At 48.6% G+C, this 23,610-nt stretch overlaps 1 protein-coding gene and 1 non-coding gene across 2 annotated transcripts in view; both read right to left on the reverse strand.

The window, feature by feature from the left end:
• Window positions 1-2,102: 2,102 nt before the first annotated feature.
• On the reverse strand, window positions 2,103-2,232 carry LOC116079453. Its single transcript, XR_004114001.1, has one exon. It is a non-coding gene; the product is annotated as a small nucleolar RNA SNORA17 (small nucleolar RNA).
• A 10,499-nt stretch (window positions 2,233-12,731) lies between these two features.
• Window positions 12,732-23,610, reverse strand: part of Rgs9 (regulator of G protein signaling 9) — a 75,201-nt gene continuing 64,322 nt past the window's right edge. Inside the window, exons 17-19 of the mRNA XM_031352426.1 lie at window positions 22,964-23,081; window positions 14,515-14,999; window positions 12,732-13,168 (exon numbers count right to left, since the gene is read on the reverse strand). Of these exons, the coding sequence (XP_031208286.1) occupies window positions 13,018-13,168; window positions 14,515-14,999; window positions 22,964-23,081 (754 nt within the window). The 3' untranslated portion in view covers window positions 12,732-13,017. The remainder of the gene's footprint in view (window positions 13,169-14,514; window positions 15,000-22,963; window positions 23,082-23,610) is intronic.

Here is a 23,610-nt window from a genome sequence, read left to right on the forward strand (position 1 = left end):
ACCAAAGGGAAGCCATCCACTGAACTGTCATGTTAGGTGTGTGTCTCAGGATTTCCACTGCTATAAAGAGACCCTGTGACCGAGGCAACCCTCATAAAGGACAGCACTTAACTGGGGCTGGCTTACAGTTTTAGAGGTTCAGTCCATTATCATCATGGCTGGAAGCACGGCAGCATGCAGGCAGACCTGGTGCTGGAAGAGCTGAGAGTGCTACATCTTGATCTCAAGGCAGCCAACAAGAGACTTGACTTCTGCAGGCAGCCAGGAGGAGACTAGATTCTACATGCTGGCACAGCCTGAGCATAGGAGCCCTCAGAGCCCACCTACCCAGTAACGCACTTCCTCCAACAAAGCCACACCTCCTAATAGTGCCACTCCCTGTGGCCAAGCATTGAAACACATGGACCTATGTGGGCCAAACCTATTCAAACTGCCACAGTACATATAGCATATACAGAATAAAACAGTGTACTGAGGGTGTGGGGATGCTGTCTGTGATGTCCAATATCCACTGATGGTCTTGGAATGTGTCCTCGGCTGATGAGTGGGGTTTGCTGCCATTGGGCCAAGGCATTCGCCTATGAGAATTTTGTATACCCCACATGATATAAGCGCATGTTTTCCAACCACAGGAGAATCCCAGATGCTCCTGGGCAGCTCCCATGCTCACCTTGTTCACTCTGGCTCCTGCTTTCCTCCAAGACTCACCTATATATCCTCCCTCCCAATACCATCAGCCATCCTTCCTTCATATCTTCTCTCTAAGGAAACAGAAGCCACCAGAAGAGAGCTGTCCCAGGATCTTGCTACAGTATCACATGGCTCTCTGAAGAGAAGCCTGTGAGCTCTGCCTTCTTCCTGAAGCATCCCTTCTTCCTGAATCAATGTCTCTGTGCTCCAACAGAAGCCTGTCTCCCCTTATCCAGTAAGTCTCATGCCCTTTCACACAGTAAGGGACATGGTCACCCGCTTTCCTTTTCTCCTTCTATATCTTCATCTCACACTTAACTATTGGATCTTTCCCACCAAATTACAAGCAAGCTATTTTTTTTTCTCTCGCCTTGAAACATCTCCTGGCTCCACAGTCCTGTAGGCAATGGTCTCATCATTCTTCTCAAAACGTCTTGGTAGTTTTCTTGATGTCCTGTCTTCTCTTTCCCTCTTGATCTCTTAAATCGAAAAGTCCACTGGCCATTGTATGTCCCTCGATCCACTGCAACTGCCAATATCAAGGCCACCAGTGCCCTCTACATCACCAAAGCCACACCCTATTTGACCTATCAAAAGCATTGGGCAGACCTCAGGGCATAACTCAGTTAATGGGATACCTACCCAGAATGCAGGAAACGTTGGGTTCAATCCTGAGCATCTGCTATGGTGGTGCCTGCCTATAATCCTGAGCATCTGCTGTGGTGGTGCCTGCCTATAATCCCAGCACACAAGAGGCCAGAGTGTTAGTAAGTTTTTGTGAAAGTGTTACAGTTTTCCTCTTACCCTGCTAGCTCCCAAATGATTAAGACTGGTGTAGTATATTTATTTATCAATCTTAAAGGGCACAACAACTGAGCAGTATTACCCTATTTTAATCCTTTAAAATAATCTGACTATCTTTCAGCAAAATCTCTATGGTATTTGCATTTTATGGCTTTCTCTGCTCCAGGTATTTTTCTAATGGTGTCTATTGGACTCTCTTCCCTCGACTAATTCCCTACCCCCCCCCCCCCCCCCACCTCTCTCTCTCTCTTGCACCCCTCCCCTGACTGAGGGAAAGTCCAGCCCTATTCTCTCCCCTGCTCAGTCATTGGCTGATCAACTAGCTTTATTGACCAATCAGGAATAACAGGAGAGCGCTGCATGTACAACATTGAGAAAGGAGATTCTTAGAATAAGAATTGCAACCAGACATGGGAGCACAGAAATCAGCTTTTGAATGATACAAGGATAATCTTTACATGTAGGCACAATAACATTGATCAGAAGTTCAAAGTCAATGGTTACATAGTGAGTTGAAGGTCAGCCTGGGACACATGAGACCCTGCCTTTAAAGATGAAAACAGGGGTTGGAGAGATGGCTGCTGGTGGTATGCTCAAGCTCGCTTTTCTCAGGGAGTGTAATCAATCCTTCAGATGTTCACAGGTCTGAACACCAAGTGTAGACATAGGCTCGCTCTTCTCTGCCACCCACTGACATACATGTGACACAGCCACACCCACAATGACTCTGGCTGCTCTTCCAGAGGTCCTGAGTTCAATTCCCAGCAACCCCATGGTGGCTCACAACCATCTGTAATGGGATCCGATGCCCTCTTCTGGTGTGTCTGAAGACAGCGATGGTGTACTCACATACATAAAATAAATCTTTAAAAGAAGAAAACATTTTTAAAAGAGCATTGAACATAGCCATCAGTTTCTCCTCTGTGAAACACTTCCTTCTTGAGCCTCGGTGCTCTGTTCTTGTGCCCCTCCACAGAGTGTCTCAGCACATCCTTAAAGACCCTCCAGCCAATCGGCACTTGCTTGTCAATCCCACCTACCTATGGGAAACTCCCAGACTTTTAACTCAGGTCCAAAGGACTCCCCTGAGCCCTAGACTGATACTAACTTCTCTACTAGGTGTATACTAGAGACCTACATGTAACAGGAAACACCTGATCTTCTCTTCTCAATAAATGCTCTTTCTGACCTGCCCCTACCAGCCATAAGGGGCCATGCCATTAAGTGTGTCTGTTTCTCTGCTCCTCCCCCAAACTGTGGAGTTACTCTTCAACCTTCCCTGTGTCCACATCCCATAACCAACTCACCAAGGGATTTAATATCAGAGCAAAGAGATGGGGCACCAGCTCAGTTGGTCAGCCGCCTGCCACACCAGCATAAAGATTTGAGTTCAGTCCCCCATAACCCATGTGAAAACTCCAGTGTGGTGGTACATGCTTGTAATCCCAGTGCTAGAGAGACTTTGACAGGCAGACCCTGCGGCACCCTAGACTGCCTGGACTACTTGGCAAACGTCAGGCCAATGAGAGATCCTCTCTTAAAGAACGTGAGAGACAACTAAGGAATTGCACTTGAAGTTGTCGTCTGTCCTCCATATCCATGGGTACACATGTATACACACACACACACACACACACACACACATACACACACATACATACACACACATACACACATACACACACACACACATACACACACACACACACACATACACACACACACACGCATGCACACATCCTGCCCCTTCACTCACCCTGCTGCCACCTCTTGGTTCTAACACCACATCATCATCATCTCTCACTGGCATCTGGCAGCCTCTTGGCTCGATTCCTGCTTCCACTCCATCTTCACAATCCAGTCGGAGAAAGGACAGCAGCCCTGCAGGTCAGCTGGCATGGCTTTCCTCTAAGAGTGTTCTCAATGGTTCTCCTCTCCTTAGGTTCAGAATGTCTTTTCCTCAAATGGGTCTTCTAGGAGATGTCTTTCCAGGCCACTCAACCAGACTCATAATGCATGTCCCTCGTCTCCCTTTCCCAGTTCCTTTCTGAAAGCAATGGGAGGAGTCAGCAAGTTAAGTAACAGAGGGGTCGAGGTGCACATAACCAATCGCCTTTTCTGTCTTTGTCCCTCTTGACACCCTTACCGGCTGAAGATGAGTTGTTATACAAGGCCTGAGGGGGTGATTCTTGACTGAATCTTTGTGAGCCTCTACCGTGTATTGCCCTAACTTCCTCCTCTCTGTTTTCTTGATCCCTGGGAAGGGCAGCACCATTGCTCCCTAATGAACCAGGCCTCAATCTCACTTCCCCCTGACTCCATTCTTTCCTGTGAGCCATGTTCACAGAGCCCACACTCTTCTCTCTGTTCACCTGCCTCTTCCTTTCCAGGGTTGTCTCTGCACCCGGTCCCTTGCTTCTTTGGTTCCATGGAGGTTTTGAGCTTACTGTCTCTTTGCTTCTCAGTCCCTCCCTCATTCTGCTCCTGCTTCTAAGGTACGGCTCCAACCAGCCACTGAGTGGCTTAAAGCCCATTGTCACCAGTCCAGTCCAGTCCAGTCCAGTCAAGTCAACATGTCTTTTTGTGTATGCATGTGGGTTGGTGTATGCATGTGTGTGTATCTGTCTACATGTGGTGTCTGTGTTCTTGTGTGTGAATGTGTGTGCATGTATGTCAGTGTGTGTATGCCTGTGTGTCTATGTGTGACTTGTGTACTCGTGTCTCCCCAGTCAGACTTTACCTCTCTCATTCAACATCTAATGCACGGATTCTTGCAGGCTGGTGGCCAGTGAGCTCCAGGGTCTGGAGCCTGTCTCTGCCTCCCCAGAGTCTGCATTACAGATGCTACCACATCCAGCTTTTTACTTTGGTGTTAGGAACTCTGAACTTTATGACTGAGCCATCTTCCCACCAGGGCTGAATGATTAGTGATGCTGAGACTTGCTGAGCTAACCCACATGTATTTATAAACCTCTCTCTTCTTCAGCTCTGCTCCTCACAACCCACACAGACACCTCATCTGAGCTTGCCTCTCGTCAGTCTGTGTGCACACGTCCCCTCATTACAGAGCCATCTGACCCCTCTTCTTTCAACCCTGATCGCTTGCCCTCGAGGGTTTTGAGCTGACTCCTTCAGATTAGAACCTCAGAGCGGAGGCTACTTCTGAGCATCTCCTCTGTCCTCAGCTTTCCGCTTCTGGGATGATCTTCCAAGCTTGGTCCCAAGGCAGTGTCCCCTTAGAACCAGCCAAAGAGCAAAGAAACCCATCCTTTCCTGAGATCAAAGCTTTGTAAGGCAGGATCACCGTGGCCTAATGCCACGCTGCTATGGCAACGTGAATTTTAAGCAGTCACCAACAGAACAGTCTCTTCAATCTCTGCAGCCCTAGAGCCAGCCTCTCCAGGTGGACTCCCCACAACAAGGGACAGGGTGGGCCCCAGGCATCTGAAGCATTTTCTGAGGGCAGGCCAGCTCACCTTGTGGCTGACATCTGAGGCCTGACTGGATAGGGGAGGGGTATCTCATTTATGCCTCCCGAGACACACCATTACTAGGGAAGATACAGGGGCACCAGCAGCTCAGAGGCGGAACCCGAATAAAGGGACTAATAGAGATACCATTTCCCTCTCCCCACACAGGCTCCTCTGTGTCTGTGGGGTCCCATAGTCTCAAAGATGCAACACTCTGGGAGACAGACAACAGACCACGGAACCAAGGGCATAATGAAGGTTCTCTGAGTGAGACTCTCCTGGGACCAGAGATGACGACAACAACAGTAAACCCACAACTGGAGCCCCATTGAGGCTGGGTCACCTCCATGGACACAGATGCTCTTGTGGTTTCAGTGTAAAATGTCCCCCATAGACTCATATGTTTAACATGTGGTCCCAGGCTGACCGCGCTGAGTAAGAAGGTTATATAAGCATAAGGGGGTGGAGCCTTGCTGGAGGAAGTACGTCACTAGGGGTGGGCTCTGGGATTTTATAGCCGACATACCTCGCCTGCATGTCGCCATGCTTACCCCCTCCATGATGGGCTCGCGCACTAGAACTGCAAACCCAAATAAACCCTTTCCTCTCTAAGCTGTTTTTGGTTTTGTTTTTTTGTTTGCTTGTTTGTTTGTCAGAGTATTTTATCACCGTAACAAAACGAAACAAAAGAATCCAGAGGAGGGGAAGGGAGTTACATGGTCGGAAGTCTCACTGGTCATCTCCACTCACCATGTCCTCCTAAGCCTACAAATTGCCAGAGGGACCAGGATCTAGAGGGACATGCGGAACCCTAGATGTTTGCATGTGACTGTAGATGCTGGTGCATTGTGGATGTGCTCATAGCAGTTCTGGCCGAGATATAAGATAACAAGTATCCGTCATTGGGAGAATGTTAGTTAGCATAGATTTCCTTGTAGTGGGCCTGCTTAAAACAGGCAGCATTTTTGTATCGCAGAGAGACCGACCCCTCCTTTTCGTGGCTGCCCTGGGAAGGCATAGAAGCCGGAACAGAGGTGCTTGTTGCCGCATTGTTAGTCTGCGTGAAAACTTGGGAACAACCCAGCCTTTGCCTACGGGAGGATGATGTCAATGCCCCGTGAATACGACATTCATTTCCTAGAACCACCCTAATGAGGCACCATGAAAGAGGTGGCGTAAAACAACACTGTGGAAGAGAAATCAGTGTCTGTTGTCCCACAGCCTCCCTGCTGCTGTGCGGCTGACTTCTTCCCTCCCACTAAGGTTCCAGGCCTTACTCTGATGGCCCACCCTAATCTAGTTTGGGTCATGGCTCAGTACACTCACTTACTTTAGGAAGTTTTATTTTGAAAAATAGTGTCTCGGTATGCAGCCTTGGCTGGCTTGGAACTTGCTTTGTAGCCCAGGCTGGCCCCAAATTCATGGCAACTCTTCTGTCTCAGTTTCCCAAGTGCTAGGACCACAGGCATGAATCACAACTAAAGGTAAGATTTCAGAGTATGGCTGGATGCCACTGGGATTTTTCAGGTCTTGTTTCCTGGGACAATTAGACAAGGAGACAGAGAGTGGTAAAAACCCGGTGCAGTTTAGTATGACAAGGAGTGCTTCCAAAGAAGGAGACGGGTTAGAGCTGAAAGAGAGTGTTGGAGGCTCAGCACCACTCCCACCTCTTCGATATGACCTTTATGGAGTATTTGTATATCACTCCAGCCATATCTGCACATGCTCTATCACACGGCAGCCCTGGGTGGGGAAGAGTTTCTAATCTCACTTCTTTTGTATGTGCATTTTACCTTCTTTCTGCCCCGCTTTTCTGCCAGATCACCATGCCTCACTTAAGGAATGTTTTTAAAGATTTATTTTTATTTTTTTCTTTATCTCTCCTGCCCCGCCCCCGTGCGTGTGCGTGCGTGCGAGTGTGTGTGTGTGTGTGTGTGTGTGTGTGTTCTATAAGTGAGAGGGTACCCTCAGAAGCCAGAAGAAGGTGCCAGATCCCCTGGAGCTGGGGTCAAAGGCAGTTGTGAAATTGGAGAACTTCTATTACTGATGCATGATGAGGTCACATCTGCAGCATAAGAGCAGTGATGCTATTGTCCCACACTAAATCAAGGAATAAATGCATGTGCATGTGAATTCATGAGGAGATCTTTCAATGAATCTACAATCTGTGGGTGGCCAACTTCCTAACTCCTGGAGACCAAGTACTGCAGAATAAGACTGCTTGATAACTGCCTACAGGTAGAGTTGAGGGGATAGAAATCAGTAGATGGACTACTGACAACTTTTCTTTCCGATGCATTCTGTGCAGACAACTGCTACCATCTGCCTGGGACTGGGCCACATAAGGACAGGATCACATCAGCTGAATCCAAGGGCACCTCCACTACCTCAGCCACCTCAGCCACCTCAGCTACCTCAGCCACCTCAGCCGCCTCAGCTACCTCAGCTACCTCAGCCACCTCAGCCACCTCAGCCACCTCAGCTACCTCAGCTACCTCAGCTACCTCAGCCACCTCAGCCACCTCAGCTACCTCAGCTACCTCAGCCACCTCAGCCGCCTCAGCTACCTCAGCCACCTCAGCTACCTCAGCTACCTCAGCTACCTCAGCCACTTTAGCCACCTTAGCCACCTCAGCTACCTCAGCTACCTCAGCCACCTCAGCCATCTCAGCTACCTCAGCTACCTCAGCTACCTCAGCTACCTCAGCTACCTCAGCCACCTCAGCCATCTCAGCTACCTCAGCAACCTCTCAGCTACCGTGTCATCAGTGAGCTTCTCAGACTCTCTGGCTCATGCTCACCAAGGGCATCTAGACCCCAGCTTTACCACTGAGTTACTATTGTCTTCTGGGATTCTCTGGTCTCTCTAGAGATCATATGAATTCTTTTTTTCACTGGGCTCTGCTCAGTGTCCCCGCTGAGACCAGTACCAGCCAGGTCCACAGGAACACATTCCCTCACATGTGATACATCGACACTCCATTCATACAGACAGATGGGATATGTACATGCGGCCAGAGAGCCTATGTCCATAAACTTCTTTTATGCAAGGGCTTTGCAGGGGCTCTGAATTCTCCTCCCTCAAAACAGAAAAGACTAGAACCCCGTTCTCTTAGACAGGGAGTCCCTCCCATCAGCTGAGAAGCTGAAAAGCAACTCTTGTTGCCCTATGCTGGCCTGGCTGACCTGGCTCGCCCAATTCCCCAGCTTCCCTCCTTGACAGAAGAGCTCATGAAGCCCTCAGGCTGGGAAGCCAACTATGAATGAGACTCTGTTGATCTTCAGCACAGGGTTTTCCTGCTGGACACAAAGAAACACTACCCATCTCTCCAAGGCTGGGACACTACTGGACGAGGATGGAGGGAGTTTCCTTCCTTCTGGAGGCGTCCCAACCTCTAAGACTTAGGGGATCTGTGAGCCTGAGACTCCCTCTTCTGGTGAACTGTGAGGACAGACACCACAGTGGCAGGCTGGGCCTCTGAGTCAGAAGTATTTAAGGATCCCCATTCCCCTCACCCTCCGAAGGCAATCCATCCAGGACCTAGAGACCCCCAAATATGGTCACCACAGGCTTCTTATAGTCCTCTTATATCTAGCAAATAAGCACACTGTCCATTCAGCTCAAGGAATTCAGAGTTCTCTACGGGCCATCCAAAGGTCCGGTACCCAGAGTGCAAAGGGGTCCCTGGAGAAACTTGTTGTGTTTGTAATTGTCAAGAGCAGGAAAACAAGCATCTCTCTGAGGCTCTGGCAAGTAGGATTACTTGCTGAGATCAAAGTCTGCCCCTAATTCTGCTGGGACCCAAAAAGCAAGAACACACCGGAGGTACCGGCCACCTGTCCCCTAACGGGCAGGCCAAGCCAAGATGGAGGTCTGGAAGTCACTCGCAAACTCATCCGCTGAGAGGTGCTCCACCCTCTCTTAAGTTTGCTGAAGAGACCATTTACATGCTCCCAAGTAATCCCAGACACACGGTGCACGGGTGAGCGAAGTGAAGTAATGTCCCCAGCTGGAAAGACGTCGGACCCCGTGTTCCATCCGGGACCCAGTCTCCCCACCCCCAACCCCGTGTTCCATCCGGGACCCAGTCCCCCTCCCCCACTCCAGAGCAAGGAGAGCAGCCTCACTCCTGGGGTTAGACTCGGAACCTCTCTCAGGGTCTGTCGAGGTTTTATGCTACCCAAGCTAGGGAAAACCAGCTGTGCTGGTTTGTTGTGTTTTGTCAGCGTGACACAAACTGAGTATCCTCTCTTCTTTTGACTCTACTTGCCCTGGACCCTCCTATCTTTGGGTAACTAGCGACATGTCTGAGATGGAAATCCTCCAGACATGAAGCTCTTCCTACCTTCTGAGGTCTGCTTATTACTGCACTTTAGACTAGACTTTACCGCTACAATCAGTGGATTCCAGCGCCTTCTGTGGTTAGTTCTGGGGATCCAGAAAGGCTTAGTCCTCTCCAGGATCATGAAGGCTTAGAAGTATTGTCCTGTAACCACAGATATCCACATCCAGACTTGAGAGTCCCCTTGTTTCCAGACACAGTGGTTGAGGGTAGACTACGGGTCTGGATTGGCCTCACCTACAATCTCATTTTAAGGTGGTTCTGCAAACCAAGGCATCAAATAAACCAGCCCCACCCCCTTCACTCCATGATTTCCATGACAGAAGACAAGGAGTGACTGTCTTGTGGGTCTGGTGGTAGAGATTTGGTAGAATCTAAAATAAGCAATGCCCCCGAAGAGAAGACGCACTAATGGTTGTCCTGCCGGGGTTGGCAGGCCCACGTTTTGCTCACACGCCTGCCCAATATTCATTTTTAGAAGTGCATGTGCAGAGAGATTATTGAGCAGCCCCACTCTCTATGTCTCACATATGATAAGCTGTCAGAGACTGAAAGCAAGTCCGGGGCTCTTATCTGCTAATTGAATTCGGATGCACTTGAAGGCTAAAAGGGAGTAACAGAATGAGTAGCTTAATAACCCCCTGAAGTTCTCCTCCTTCAAAGACTTTCCATGTGAGGCCAAGAGCTGTTTTATTCAGCATTTAGTTCTGAGTCTCTGTCCACCACAATGTGCTCAGATCCCACCACAATCCCTGGAGGACCCAGTGGGGCATTGCTTCAGGGCTGGCAGAAACCAAAGTCAAGGGTGTAGCCGAAACTCCCAAGTTGTTTGTTTGTTTGTTTTTCTTTTCTTTTCCTGATGAAAAATGTAATTTAAAAAAGGAAACTTATTCAGTGTGGTTATATTGGGAAGAGGAACAAAGAGACTGTGCTATGGTGGCCCCTTCTCACCATCCAATAAGAGCCAAGGTTTCTCAGTAGCGTTGCCTCTCATATTTTGGACAGACAGTCTTTAGTTAGGAGTTTGGAGCATCGTGGGATATCAAGCAGCATCCCTGGCCTTTACTTACTGGCCTCTGGTAGCAATGCCCACTCCCTGCCCCAATCTTGGCTTTCGAAATTGTTCCCAGGCACTGTCCAACATACAAGAGGAGACAAAATTGGCCTGGTTGAGAACCATTAGATAAATCCATGGAGCCTTATTGTTATCTCCACAGACCTGGCACCCAGTAGGGACTCAGTGTACTGGCTGGTTTTATGTGTCAACTTGACACAAGCTGGAGTTATCACAGAGAAAGGAGCCTCCCTTGAGGAAATGTCCCCATGAGATCCAGCTGTAAGGTATTGTCTCAATTAGTGATCAAGAGTAGAGGGCCCATTGTGGGTGGTGCCATCCCTGGGCTGGTGGTAGTCTTGGGTTCTATAAGAAAGCAAGCTGAGCAAGGCAGTAAGTAACATCCCTCCGTGGCCTCTGCATCAGCTCCTGCTTCCTGACCTGCTTGAGTTCCAGTCCTGACTTCCTTTGGTGATGAACAGCAATGTGGAAGTGTAAGCTGAATAAATCCTTTCCTCCCCAACTTGCTTCTTGGTCATGATGTTTTGTGCAGGAATAGAAACCCTAAGACAGTTAGCAAACATCCGCTGGATGAGTACCTGCAGGGAAGGTGAGCAGAGTGTACTGGGTCCACACCTCCAGCCTGGTGCAGTATAGAGAAAAACCAGTGTTTCACACCCCTGTTGCAAGGAGCAGATGCCTACAGATCTGGTTGCTGCAGCACGGTCTCTTCACCAGCCCTGCAGTTTCCAGCCAGTGACTGTGTATGGCTGAAGACTGATGGAAGACCTCTCTCAGGCCCCATATGACTTCTCCGACAATGATTTTGATTTGAGGATGCCCTATGGATGGCCTGTCCAAAACACTCTTGAAATTGACCCTTCTATTCATCAGACCATCAGCCCTTCCCTTCTCATCCAGGCCCCACTCTAGGATGGTTAACCTGCACTGTCAATTGGATGGAGAGCATTTCTCTGCATCTATCCATTTCCCAGGAATGTTCAACTGAACAAGGAAGACCCATGCTGAACATGGGTCTTCATATGAACAGTGTCGCCCCTTTGGTTGGGGTCCTGGACTAAATAGAGAGGGTGCACTGAGTTCTACCATGCAGATCTCTGTGCAGATACGATGCTACCAGCTGCCTCCAACTCTGGCCACCATGATGTCTCCAGCACAAACATGTACAAACCGTGAGGCAGAATAAGCCCTCCCTTCTTCCTTAAATTGCTTTTGACAAAACAACCGAAGTAGTGGTTAAGGGCTGGGGAGATGGTTCAGCAGTAAAGAGGGCCTGCTGCTCTTCCAGAAGACCCAAGTTTGGTTCCCAGCATGCATGTAAAGCAACTCACCAACATCTATAACTCCAGATCCAGGAGATCTAACATCCTCCTCTGGACTCTATAGGCACCTACACTCATGTGTGCATACACCAACGCAGAGTCCCATATATATATATATATATATATATATATATATATATATATATATGCACACACATAATTTTAAGAAAGGAAAGGTAGGAGGAAGGAAGGAAAGAAGGAAGGAAGGAGGAAGGAAGGGAGGGGGAAGAAAGGAAAGAAAAAAGGGAGGAAGGAAGGAAGAAAGGAAGGAAAGAAGGAAGGAGGAAGGAAAAAGGAAGGAAGAGAGAAGGAAGGAAGGAAAGAGGAAAGAAAGAGGGAAGAAGGGAAGGAAAGAAGGAAGGAAGGAGTAAGGAAGGGAGGAAGGGAGGAAGAAGGAAAGAGGAAGAAAGGAAGGAAGGAAGGAGGGAAGAAAGGAGGGAAGGAAGGAAAGAAGGAAGGAGGCAGGAAGGAAGGGAGGAAAGAAGAAAGGAAGGGAGGAAGGAAGGAAGGAAGGGAGGAAAGAAGGAAGCAAGGAAGGAAAGAAGAAATAAGGAAGGAAGGAAAGAAGGAAAGGAGGAAGGAAAGAAGAAAGGAAGGGAGGAAGGAAGGAAGGAAGGAAGGGAGGAAAGAAGGAAGCAAGGAAGGAAAGAAGAAAGAAGGAAGGAAAGAAGGAAAGAAGGAAAGGAGGAAGGAAAGAAGGAAGGAAGGGAGGAAAGAAGGAAGGAAGGAAAGGAGGAAGGAGGAAGGAAGGACACATGCTTTACCCTCCCCCCAAACCCTGTCTTGTGAACATCTTAGAGAATACAGTGTTCCAAGTGACCTTTGGCCTAGCTATTGCCCTTTCTGGGCAATGCCAGCCTGAGGGACTGCCACCGTGGAACTCGGTTAATGAAATCATCCCGTACAAATCTGTTCAGGCAGGGAGGGAACTCTTCGAAGTGACTCAGTTCCCCTTGCCCACAAAACTGAAGACATGAGTTTAACTCACAAATCATAGGTTATGAACACTAATAAATGAACCCAGGAATATGCCAGGGCCCCCAACCCAAGAAAAGCCTCCAGATGACCCTTTTATTGGTTTTTAAGGCAGCAAGGGGTGTCTTCTGGCCCGCATGCCTGTCTGGCCAAGAAGGAAAGGCAGGGAAAGGGAACAGGTGGCCGTTAGGAGTCAGCCAGAGCACACGTCCCTGTACTCCACCCCATTCGCTTTTTCCAGTCCTCCAATATCATCTTAATGCACTTGGGTTTGAGAGCAAGTGTGCCCCTCGTCTGATGGTGTCTGCCAGGACCATCTTCCCGGCCAAAGGCCCTGCTCAGCCCGCCTTCCCTTCTGCCAGGCTCTCCCAGGGGCAGATGACTTCCTTTTCTGTGGTCTGGTCACCAGACTCTCCTGCTCCGGGGTCATCTGAGTCCATCAGGCAGGGCCCACTGTCTGTGGGCATTTCCATTTTGATCTGGAAAAAGCTTCAGACACAAAAAGGAACCAGTAAAGAAGCAGAAGGGCAGGAAATCCCCCACGTGATTGCAGGACAGCAGGAAATCCCCCCCCCACGTGATTGCAGGACAGCAGGAAATCCCCCCACGTGATCACGTGATCACGGGACAGCAGGTAATCATGCCCACGTGATCCCGACAGTCCCAGGGACGAGCATGCCACAAACACTGATCCAGAGTGGCGTGTGCAGCCACTGGCTCTGGGGACTCCTTTGACTAGGATCTATATTTTTCTGTTGAATCTAAGACAATCCCAAATATGCCTTGTTTTGGTTTTTCAGTCTTTACGGTTTTGATTACTTCAGCCTGCCCCTGTAGTGTTGACATGCCAGCACGTAATCCCAACCCCTTTAAACTGTCCCTTGGGGACACTGGAAAGGAAGCCTCTTCAAGGCCCCATGCCCACATATGAAGTGGGACAGTAGCCGTGGGGCTAGAACATTCTCCCAGCAGGGCCAGCTGAGGAGAATCAATAAACTCATCCTGATCATTTCGTAAAGCAACAGAGCCTAACTCCTTGGAGGAGGAGTCCTCCAAGCCACAGGCAGGAAGGGACAGTAGCCGGTGTTCCCTGCTGGCCCCACACTCACTGCACTGAAGGGATCATGCTCTCTGGGTCTGCATAGCAACCTAAGGCTCCTGCATAATATTTCTTTCTCTGGGCCCAAGTAGGGCCAAATGTAGGATTGTGTCGGCTGATTTGGGGTTGCCTCTGACTGTCCCCCCTCTCCGCTGTGGATCCAGGCACTCCCGAACACTCCTCTAGGCCTCTTCCTTGCACTTAGTGGCTGCCTCGAGGAACTCGGGGTTCTCAGATTTCGGACTTGGAAGCTGACACGACTCACGATCTTAAACCACTACAGGAACAAGTATCTTTTTGAGGCCCTTTGGGAGAGCAGGCAGGTGTCAGTGAGGACCAAGGAGACCATAACATCTAAGGTATGGGAAGGGCTGGAGTCCCTGGGGAATCGCGATTTGGGGACATGATAGCCTGTGTGGTTAGTGCTGAAGCCCTTTTCAAATGCAGTGACTTTCCTTGACTAACAGTCTTGGGATGAGGCAGGAATGTGAAAGAGAATGGACAGATAAAGAAATAAGACTCCTGCCTCTTTACTATCTCCGGAAGAGGGAGAGATAATGGGACTGGGTTGGGGGGGGCATTTGGTCGCTTAGGGATATAATTACGTTACTTGTGACTGGTCCCCACAATCCTCATTCCAGCCCCATGTCTTTGTCATCGCCACCAAGCCACAGTCCACACCCACACCCACACCACCACCCTCTGTCCACACAACACCAGCCCCTCAGCCTCTTACTTGGCTACTTTCTTGGGTCTCAGCCGGGGCAGCTGTTGGCCCATATCCCCCAGAGGCTGCACCTTCCCGTGTGACACAGAGGGGCACTTGGGTGAGAGCCTCGCAAAAACTGGTGATGCCAAACAGCCCCGTCTCAGGAACCTGCCAAGGGACAGAGCTGCTCGGGCCTTGGGAGGGGCCCTGGACGGGCCCTGTGGTCTTGAGTGGTCTACAGAGGGCTTGCTGCTCTCAGTGACTGGGGGCCCAGAGTTGGCACCAGACCAGCTGGCTTCCCCCTTGGGCTCCAGTCCTGAAGAACCTTCCAAGGCCACTCGGATGGGCGAGGGGCAGATGGCAATGCTGGGCCGCCGGATGAAGCGACTTGGGGAAGCAAAGGGCTTTCTGGGGGAGCGGCAGGATGGTGAGAAAGGGCTGGAGGGAGAAGGAGGCACGCAGGTCCCTGTATACACGGCCAGGTGAGGGCTGGGAGCCAAGTGCTGACCTGGCTGTGAGAAAGGAAAAAAAGGAAGTGCAGTTAGGAGTCTTGTCTCCAGCCACCAGGGCAGACAAGCTAACCTCAACTAACTCGAACTCCTTCCAGCCACCAGAGTTGATGGGCTAGCCTCATCTAACTCAAGCTCCTTCCAAGCTACACCTCATCTAATCCAATCTCCTTCTAGCCACCGGGTCCGATGGGCTATCCTCATCTAACTCAATCTCCTTCCAATGATGCCAATCTGTTCTGGAGGCCTCCTGGAGGGATTGGTTGAAAAAGGTTACCCTGAGGTACCTGTGACAGTGGCACAGTCAGCCATACAAAGACCTCTTGCCAGGATCCATCGGCCACAAACTGACCTTCCAGTCCTAGAGTGCTGGAGTGTAACCAAGCTAAACTTGATTACCCCTCAAATCAAGTCTCCAGATGTCATGTGTCCTTCCTTCCCCAGGTCACCTCTTCATTGCTGACCACAGCTTTAGACCTGGAGCATTCAACACTATTTTGTTGTTGTTTGGTGTGTGTGTGTGTGTGTGTGTGTGTGTGTGTGTTGCTGAGAATTGAACTCATGACTTTGACCATGCTAGGCAAGTGCTTTCCCATGGAGCCATCCCTACCCAAAGATATTTAACTTCAACAATTTAACTTTAAGTGATCAGTGCAAATGGGGAGAGCTGCAACTGGTGCCCTGCTCAGATTCCATGCCTGAGACCACACCCACCTGTGTCCACCCCGGCAAAGTTTTAGGGGCTCCAATCCTAGCACCTTCCCAGGTACCCCCTCAGAATAGGCAGGGGAAACTGAGGGGGAAAAGGCTGTGCGTAGAACCTGAGGAGCTCACAGGAAAGAAGCAATTCTACAGGAGTTAATTCTGTGACTTAGCAGAAAAAAAAAAGGAAATCTCATGGTCCCAGCTCTCTTGGCCCCAGAGTCCAGAGTGTTGGGGCAGAAGGGGAGGGTGTGGCATTTCTTCAGTTCAAGGAACCCGAAGGAGCTTTTTTTCCAAGTTGAGCGAGGAGATTAAAGCTGAGATTTCGCTGAACTCTTCACTGTCACCTCTTCCTTTGTAGGCCACCAGGGTCAACTGGTGTGGGTGGCTGGGTCCCTTGTAAAGACCTGCTATTGTCATTCACCACAGGAAAGCCTGGCATGGACAGAGGTCCTGAGGGGAGGTGGGCAGTGTCTAAGCACAGCAGAACCACTACTGTTTCCAAGAGAGGCCTACAAAGAGCTGCAATAAGGAACAGACCTTCTCTGCAACAACCACACAGATGTCCTGCTCATCCCTCAGATCCTAAGACTGGGCAGGAGGCTACTGGCTTCAGAGTGAGGCCTGCTCTCAAGGTCATTCGCACAACCCAGGCCCAGGGTAAAGTCAGCTCGACTCAAGGACAGCTGAGCGGAACGAGCTCATTTGTTACACAGCAACAGAAAATTAAGACAATGACGAAATGTGCTTCTGAGCCTAGGCGTGTGACCCAAAAGCCCCTGCTGTACCTACTAACACGTGTTGCCATCATATTGCCTGTATGGTTTATATGTCCTGGAAAATGAACTAAGAGAGAAAGGAGAGAGGAGCGGGGCGGGTCAGGTACCTACTAAGTGCATTTGAACCTCTCTGCCTTGGAACATGTCATGAACTCCTGAGATTACCCCCACCTTCCAGATAAGTCTAAGGCTCCTGAAGATAAAGGGACTTATCTCCCAAGATCATGTGGATTGAATATTCCTTTCCCCTCCTCTTCTGTTCCCTTCCCCATCTCAATGACAAGCCAGGTTAAGGAAGCCACTGTCTTCCCTTTGTCACTTACCTGGCCTGAGGTGGTCTCTTTTGGGCAGATGGCCACTTTCCTGGTTGGTGCAGGACATTTTTTTTTCTCTCTCCCTTAGATCGTTCTCATAGGAAACCATGAGTTTCCACTCTGTTCCTCCCCATGGAGACCTGAGCTTGGGCTCTGTAACCCAGCCCTCCAGTTCATGCGCCGATGATATGAGCAGCAAGCAGCGGCATGCGTGCAAGGCAAGTGCAGAATGCAGAAATGCAACAGAACACAGACAAAGTAGAACCTGGTTTAGAACTGGTGTGAGCAGCTTTTCTTTTTATTGTTGTGCATGGGAACGGAGAGAGGGATGGCAGGAGCGTGAAATGAGGCAGCACATTAACAGAAGGACACAATCACAGAGTTTTTAATGGAAGACAAAGAAGATGGTTCAGCGTCTCTACTCATTCTTGTTCCGTCAGAATCTAGCTAAGAAATCGAAGACCAGTGGCCATGTTCAGCATGCAAGGACCCAGCCCCGCTTCAGTCTCTTCCCCTCTTCCCCTCAAGAGCAAGTAAAGCTGGTCCCATAAAAGACAACTTAGGTGAGCAGGTCATTTCTTTAGCTAGTCATCCCACTGAACACAGTCTAGCCAAGACCATCCCAGCTGGGACTGACCCTCGCTTCAGCAATAGAACTTGGAGACGCAGTCTGCTGGTCCTGACATTGTTGCTAATGAGTCCTCTCTTAGAAGCTGTAACTAGAGGATGAAATACCTCAAACATAACATAACATGTCTAGAGAACACAGAGGACACTGAGGCAGCAGAGAGTTAATGAGAGAGCAGAGAGTTTGGGATGATAGTGATTTAAGTATGCCTCAGTTTATACATAAACCAGAAAGAACAGGTCACTGTGTTGAACAGCATTGACAGAAAGCAGTTGCTCACTTCAGGCATACAGGGAGTGCAATAAGGATGGTAGTAAGAGTGGTGGTGGTGATCATGGTGATGGCGGGGTGATGGTGGTGGTAGTGGTGGTGATGGCAATGTTGGTTCAGATGGGGAGGGCGGTGGTAATGGTGATGGAGAGTGACAGTAATGGGATTTAACGTTATGATGGTAGTGATGGGTGATGGTGATAATGATGACAATGATGACCATGATGGTGATGATTGTGATGACAATGGGATGGTGCTGATAGTGATGACAATGGAATGGTGCTGATGGGGATGGTGACTGAGATGGTGATGATGCTGGTGGTGGTGATGATGGCAAGATGATGGTAATGGTGATTGGGATTGGGATGGTGATTGGGGTGGTGATGATGACAGTGGTGATGATGGTGATGGTAGCAAGATGGTGATGGTGGTAATACTTGTGATAATGGTGTCGACAGTAGTGATGGTAAGGGTGACAAATTTTGATGGTGACAAGGTAGTGATCAGCATTTGTTGAGCATTTCTGATGTGCTGGCCATAATTCTAAGTACTTTACTCTTATTTTCCTGCCCCTGGCTCTTGTGTCTTTTACTTAATACTCATAATGAAAGCAATGTTTTCTGTAAAACAGTCCAACAGAAGAATAGAATTCTACAAAGAAAATCCCAGAACCTTAGAAAATAATATAATGTAACATATTTAACCCATGTGAGCAGAGAAGCTTGTGATGTGGTTAAATTCCACCATTAAGAAATTGAGAGTGTCTGAGAACATGACACAATAAATGCTATTGTAGTGACTGAAATACAGTACTAACATTATCTGAGGATGCACTATGAGAGATAAAAATGGGCCCTGAGGGGATGCTGTTAGCTTTGCTCATGATTAACAACTTAGCAGGAGCCATTGCCCCCTTTAGAGCTATGACAGCAGCCACAGATGCTCTTTTAACACCTAAGAGTTAGAAAAGACTATCTGGCTCTTTTGCCTCTGAGCCTGTGAATCTTCTTACAGATCTTGAGACAGCACTGTTGGACTCAGACTCTGACACTGGGTTGAGGCAGGAGTGAGAGCAGGAAAGAGCTAAAGCTTATAGTTGAGGTACATTGAGGCCACACAGGCATATGAAGTCCTGGGAGCTGGATGATAAATAGAACCTTCCAGGATGGGTAGTCCAGGTTACCCACTGGTCCTAACCACGCATACCAACTACCTACCCTAGGGCCCCTCTAGTCACCTTAAAGTCTTTACTCTTCCATGGGCTAGTGGTTCCTACTATGACCTCGCAAAAGCATCATGGGGCTTCCCTGTAATTCAACTGTTCATGCTCTCCTCTCTTCCCCTCACCCCAGTCCCTGACTGCAGTGCCTGTACAATGCTTGGCATGTCACAGAGACTGAATAGCATTGTGGAAGGCCAAGTGGTCGTAACGCAAAGAAGAAAACTGGCGCCAGAGCCTGGGCCTCTTCTTACTTGTTTGTTCTTTGTGTTTGTTGAGAAAAGGTCTCACTATGCTTCTCTGGCCATCCTGGAAGCCATGTGTAGGGGATGGAGAGGGAGAAGCATGTCTCGAACTCATACAAACCTACATGCCTCTGCCTCTCTAGTGCTGAGTTTAAAGGTGTGACTACCATGCCTGGCCTAAGCCTGACACATCTTCTGATCACGCATCTTCTGAAAGCTTCTCTCAGGTCTAATGATTCTCTCCCTACTCTGGCTTAAGTTTTAAACACAGACAAATCTCTAATCACACTCTGGCTCATGGTACAGCCATTTGCCTCCACACATCTTCATCAATCCCCTGAGGACAAAGACCACTTTGCATATTTTTTATCCCCCATAATCTTCTACTGATCCTTATTTTAAAAAAAAAAAAAAAAGCAAAACTGTTCTTTAAGAGCCACTTGTGGTGGTACATACCCTTAGTCCCTGCACTTTGGAGGCAGAAGCAGGTAGAGCTCTGTGAGTTCAAGACCACTCCAGTAGACATACTGAATTCCAGCACAGCCAGAGCTACATAGTAAGACCTTGTCTCAAAACTAAATTATATATTCTAGCCTCTACTTACATACACTCTCTCCTCTCCCTTCCTCCTCTTCCTCTTATTGAGGGTTGTTAATTGCTATCGTCTTGTATCTATCCTTCAGATAATGTTCAGACCTCTATATCTTCTTTCACTGAGCAGAGAATGCTCACCTACTCCACTGCCTGTAACACTCACTGATCCTAGGACCTTGTACCTCCAACGCTGAGTAGATCCCCATATATGTGGGACAGAACCCAAAACAGCACACAGTTGTCTTTCAGAGAACGACAGATTTGAGAAAGTATGAGGAGAAGGATGGCAGATGGAGAGACTAAAGATGAGCAGGATCTAGGCAGTGGTGCCCTGAGGAGTTCATGACAAGCTCATTGGTTCCACCATGCAGCTGGCATGATATCAGCTCATGTGGACTGATTAGAAGGGACAGCAAATACTCTCTGGCTTCATGCTTCTCCAACTTTCCCACTTAAGTAGGCCACACAGCAGGAGACCTGGGTAAACATGCATCCCCCAGGAGTCTTAGGGGGCAGTGCCTGAACCTGCATAGCCAAGCATGAAATGGCTTTGATGTCTCCAACGTTAGCCTTAAAAATTCATGCGCATCTTGCATTCTATTTCATAATATATTTATGGTTGTTTTAATGTAAATTTTTAAAAATTACCTAAATTTCCTCCTCCTATTCTAAATATTCAAGTAAAATTGGTATCCCAGTTTTGGAGAGTGATCTTGAGACAGCCTCTCCTTCCACAAATGAGTAGGAAGCCCTGTGAGGTGCATGTGTTAGAACTGAGACCAGGGCCCCAAGAGTCTTCCTCAGAATCCAGAGTTCTCTCCATCCATCCATCCACTCACTCGTTTGTTCATTCATTCACTCATCCATCCATCCATCCAGTCATGTGAAACACATGTATAGAACTTGCTAGGTCTTGGGCATTAGACTCCAAGAGGGAAGCTAGATTTTTGTCCCTCTCCTCATACCACTCAGTTTATAACCTGAAGCTTCTGCTAGGGGATGTCAATATAAATATCCAAAAGAACATTTAAGAAACACGTCTCTTGGAGCCATCTCAGAGTAACCTGTGAACCCTGGAAGTGCTTGTTCTCCTCTTTGGGGCTGGGATTATCTTGCTAGCCTGGAACCAATGATCGAAAACTACTTGTATTGGCTAAGACAGTCTTGAGTAGATGTGGCTCCACCCACATCTCTTGCCCTGCTCATGCCTCTTGGTTGGACCCTCCCACCTCTCTTGGTCCCGCCCACCTCTCTCCTTGTCTTGTACAATTTCTTCCTCATTCACTAGACTCCATCCACCCAGCTTTTCTGTTCACTGGGCTTTGTCCTTATAGTCCCTCTCTCAGTGCAATGTTCTCCTTGGTTGGTCCACATCCTGTGACAATTCTTTCTCATCCTCTGTTCCTCTGTTACTGTTTCAGAGAGGCATAAGTATACTCAGAGCACAACTTCCTTATCACGGCATCATCTTTGTTCCCTTTGTAACCTATTTAACAGGTTTTATCCTGGTTTTAGTTAATGATTTCTATAGTGAACCCAATTCTATACATTTCCTGTATCCATATATTTTTCAATGGGACTCTGACATATTTTTACTAAAAAAGAATAAAGTCCATTTCCCTATTCCTTTTCTCTGCTTAGACACACAGTCTCGTGTAGCCTAGGCTGGCCTCAAATTTATTATGCATGTAAGGATGACCTTGAACTCATAATATTCCTGTCTTCACCTCCTTAGGTCTGAGGTTACAGGTACGCACCACCATGTTTGGTTTTATATGGTGCCAGGGATTGAACCTATGACTTTATGCATGGAAGGCATACACTTTACCCAGCCATCAGCGTCCCCAGCCTTTGTGGCTTTCTCTGGCCCAGAAAAGATGGGTGAGACCATGGGAAGCCATAGGCATGCGTCTCTATTTTGTCCCTTGTCATTCTGCCACCACCCTAAGACCACGCCTAGGCAGGGCTGGTGGAGGATTAGGCACATGAAGCAGAGCAGATGTGTCCTGTTCCTGCCAGCTTCAGCCTCTGTAAGCCAAACTCCAGACATAGGGGAAAACCAAGCCAAGAACAACAGGGCCAGGGAGACAACCCCATCCGTATGAACAATAAATGCTCACTAGTGTGCCACTCAAGTTTGTGGCCCAATGCTGTGCCACCAACGCTCCCTGAGAGTTTAACTTCTTTTGTCAGACCTGGACACCACAAGCTCTACAAGAGAAGAACAGTGTTGCTTTTGTTCATCCAAGCCCTGCACATAGTAGGTACTCAATAAGTGTGTGGAATGTGCAAGTGTTCTCCTTTAGAAGACTGTTCCCTTACGCTGGCCTCGTTCTCCTTTGCATGCAGGTATAATTGGGGGGGGGGGATATTGAACTTCAAAAATAACTTTGTGGGACCTCAAAGTCATGGAATGAGCTGTCCCCTCCCCTGAGTGCTGAGACAGTAGAGTTTACAGCTGTAGAGAAAGGTAGTTTCAAAATCTAGAAAATATTGTCAGAAACATATCTGTTATCCACCAACCTTCCCCCTGGTCACAACCATCATTGCCTTTCTTTCTTCTCCGACCAAAACCATACCCTCCACAGGACATTTCTACTTGTCTCCTCTGGCCTGAGTCCTTCATCCCTATAAGCTATTTATCCACACATTACGCCCAAGGGGTAGGGAAAATAGAAAGAAAAGAAGTAACCATGGCTGAGAACCACCTCACTAGGAAAGGTGTCTCTCCCTAGGCAGATGTAGCAGGGGGGACTAGGGAAGGGCCATGTGGACAGATCACAAGGAGATCCAGAAGTGGCATCTAAATTGGAGAGATGGGATGAGAAGTTTCGCACCACTTTTCTAAATGCACACTCCTGCAAAAGTAGCCTTGGAGGGTGCAGAGTCAGTTTCTGGATAACGTGGCACACAATGTCTTTCCTCCTACACTTCTCACACATGTGCTCCCTAAAGCAGTGTGGCTAGGTACTGCCACTAACTTGGTGACCTGGAGTAGGAAAACAAAGCCAGGTAACTCTTGATCGGGAAGTGCCCTCTGAACCCTACATTTTGCTGACAGAGAATGAACTTTCTAAACGCTACTCCTTTTTGGGGAGGGGAGGCACAAGTGCCTCCTCTAAGCACACAACTCCCACCCCGACCCCAGGAATCAGACATTTATTTAGGAGGCAGCTCCTTTTTGAGTTGGCTCCTGCGGTCCAGCTTGCTCATGACCTGGGTGATGTCCACAGTGTTGGCTGCTTCCCGAGCTTTCTCTTCTTCTTCCAGCTGCCGCAGGATGACAGGGCTTGGGCTGGAGCGCAGGTGACGCCTCATAAACGGGAGGGTGGAGCTACCAAGAAAGACAGGAGAGTGGTTGGTAGAAAACCATATCGTCTGCCCAGTGATACCCAGTGACACCGACAGGCCTGGGGAGGTTGGGCTAAAAGGTTAGAGTTTGGACATGGCCACTCATTTTCCCAGTGACTTTCCAAGGGTTTCAGAACCATGACCCAACCATGGACCATAGCAAATACAACTGCCACCAGACTTCAGGCGGGGCACAAGGAAGACTCTTTAGATGATGATAATGGCTACAGACACACTTTCTACTGTGATGAGTGATCGATTTGTTACATCAATGCAAGATCTTCAAGACCTCAATGAGATCTCTCAAAGAATGATCAAAGATCTTCAAAGAGGGCCCTGTAGGATTGGGTGATTGGTGCCTGAGAGCTCAAGTCTTGAGGAAGAAGAAGGGTTCAGAGTGCTTGTTTAAAAAGCCAGGCTCCAAAGGTGTGGAGATAGCTCCCTTGACAGAGTAAGGACCAGAGCTTGCTCCCCAGAACCCATATAAAAACAAACAAACAAACAAACAAAAA

This window comes from Mastomys coucha, unplaced genomic scaffold (genome assembly GCF_008632895.1).
Source record: "Mastomys coucha isolate ucsf_1 unplaced genomic scaffold, UCSF_Mcou_1 pScaffold5, whole genome shotgun sequence".
In the NCBI taxonomy this organism is placed as follows: domain Eukaryota; kingdom Metazoa; phylum Chordata; class Mammalia; order Rodentia; family Muridae; genus Mastomys; species Mastomys coucha.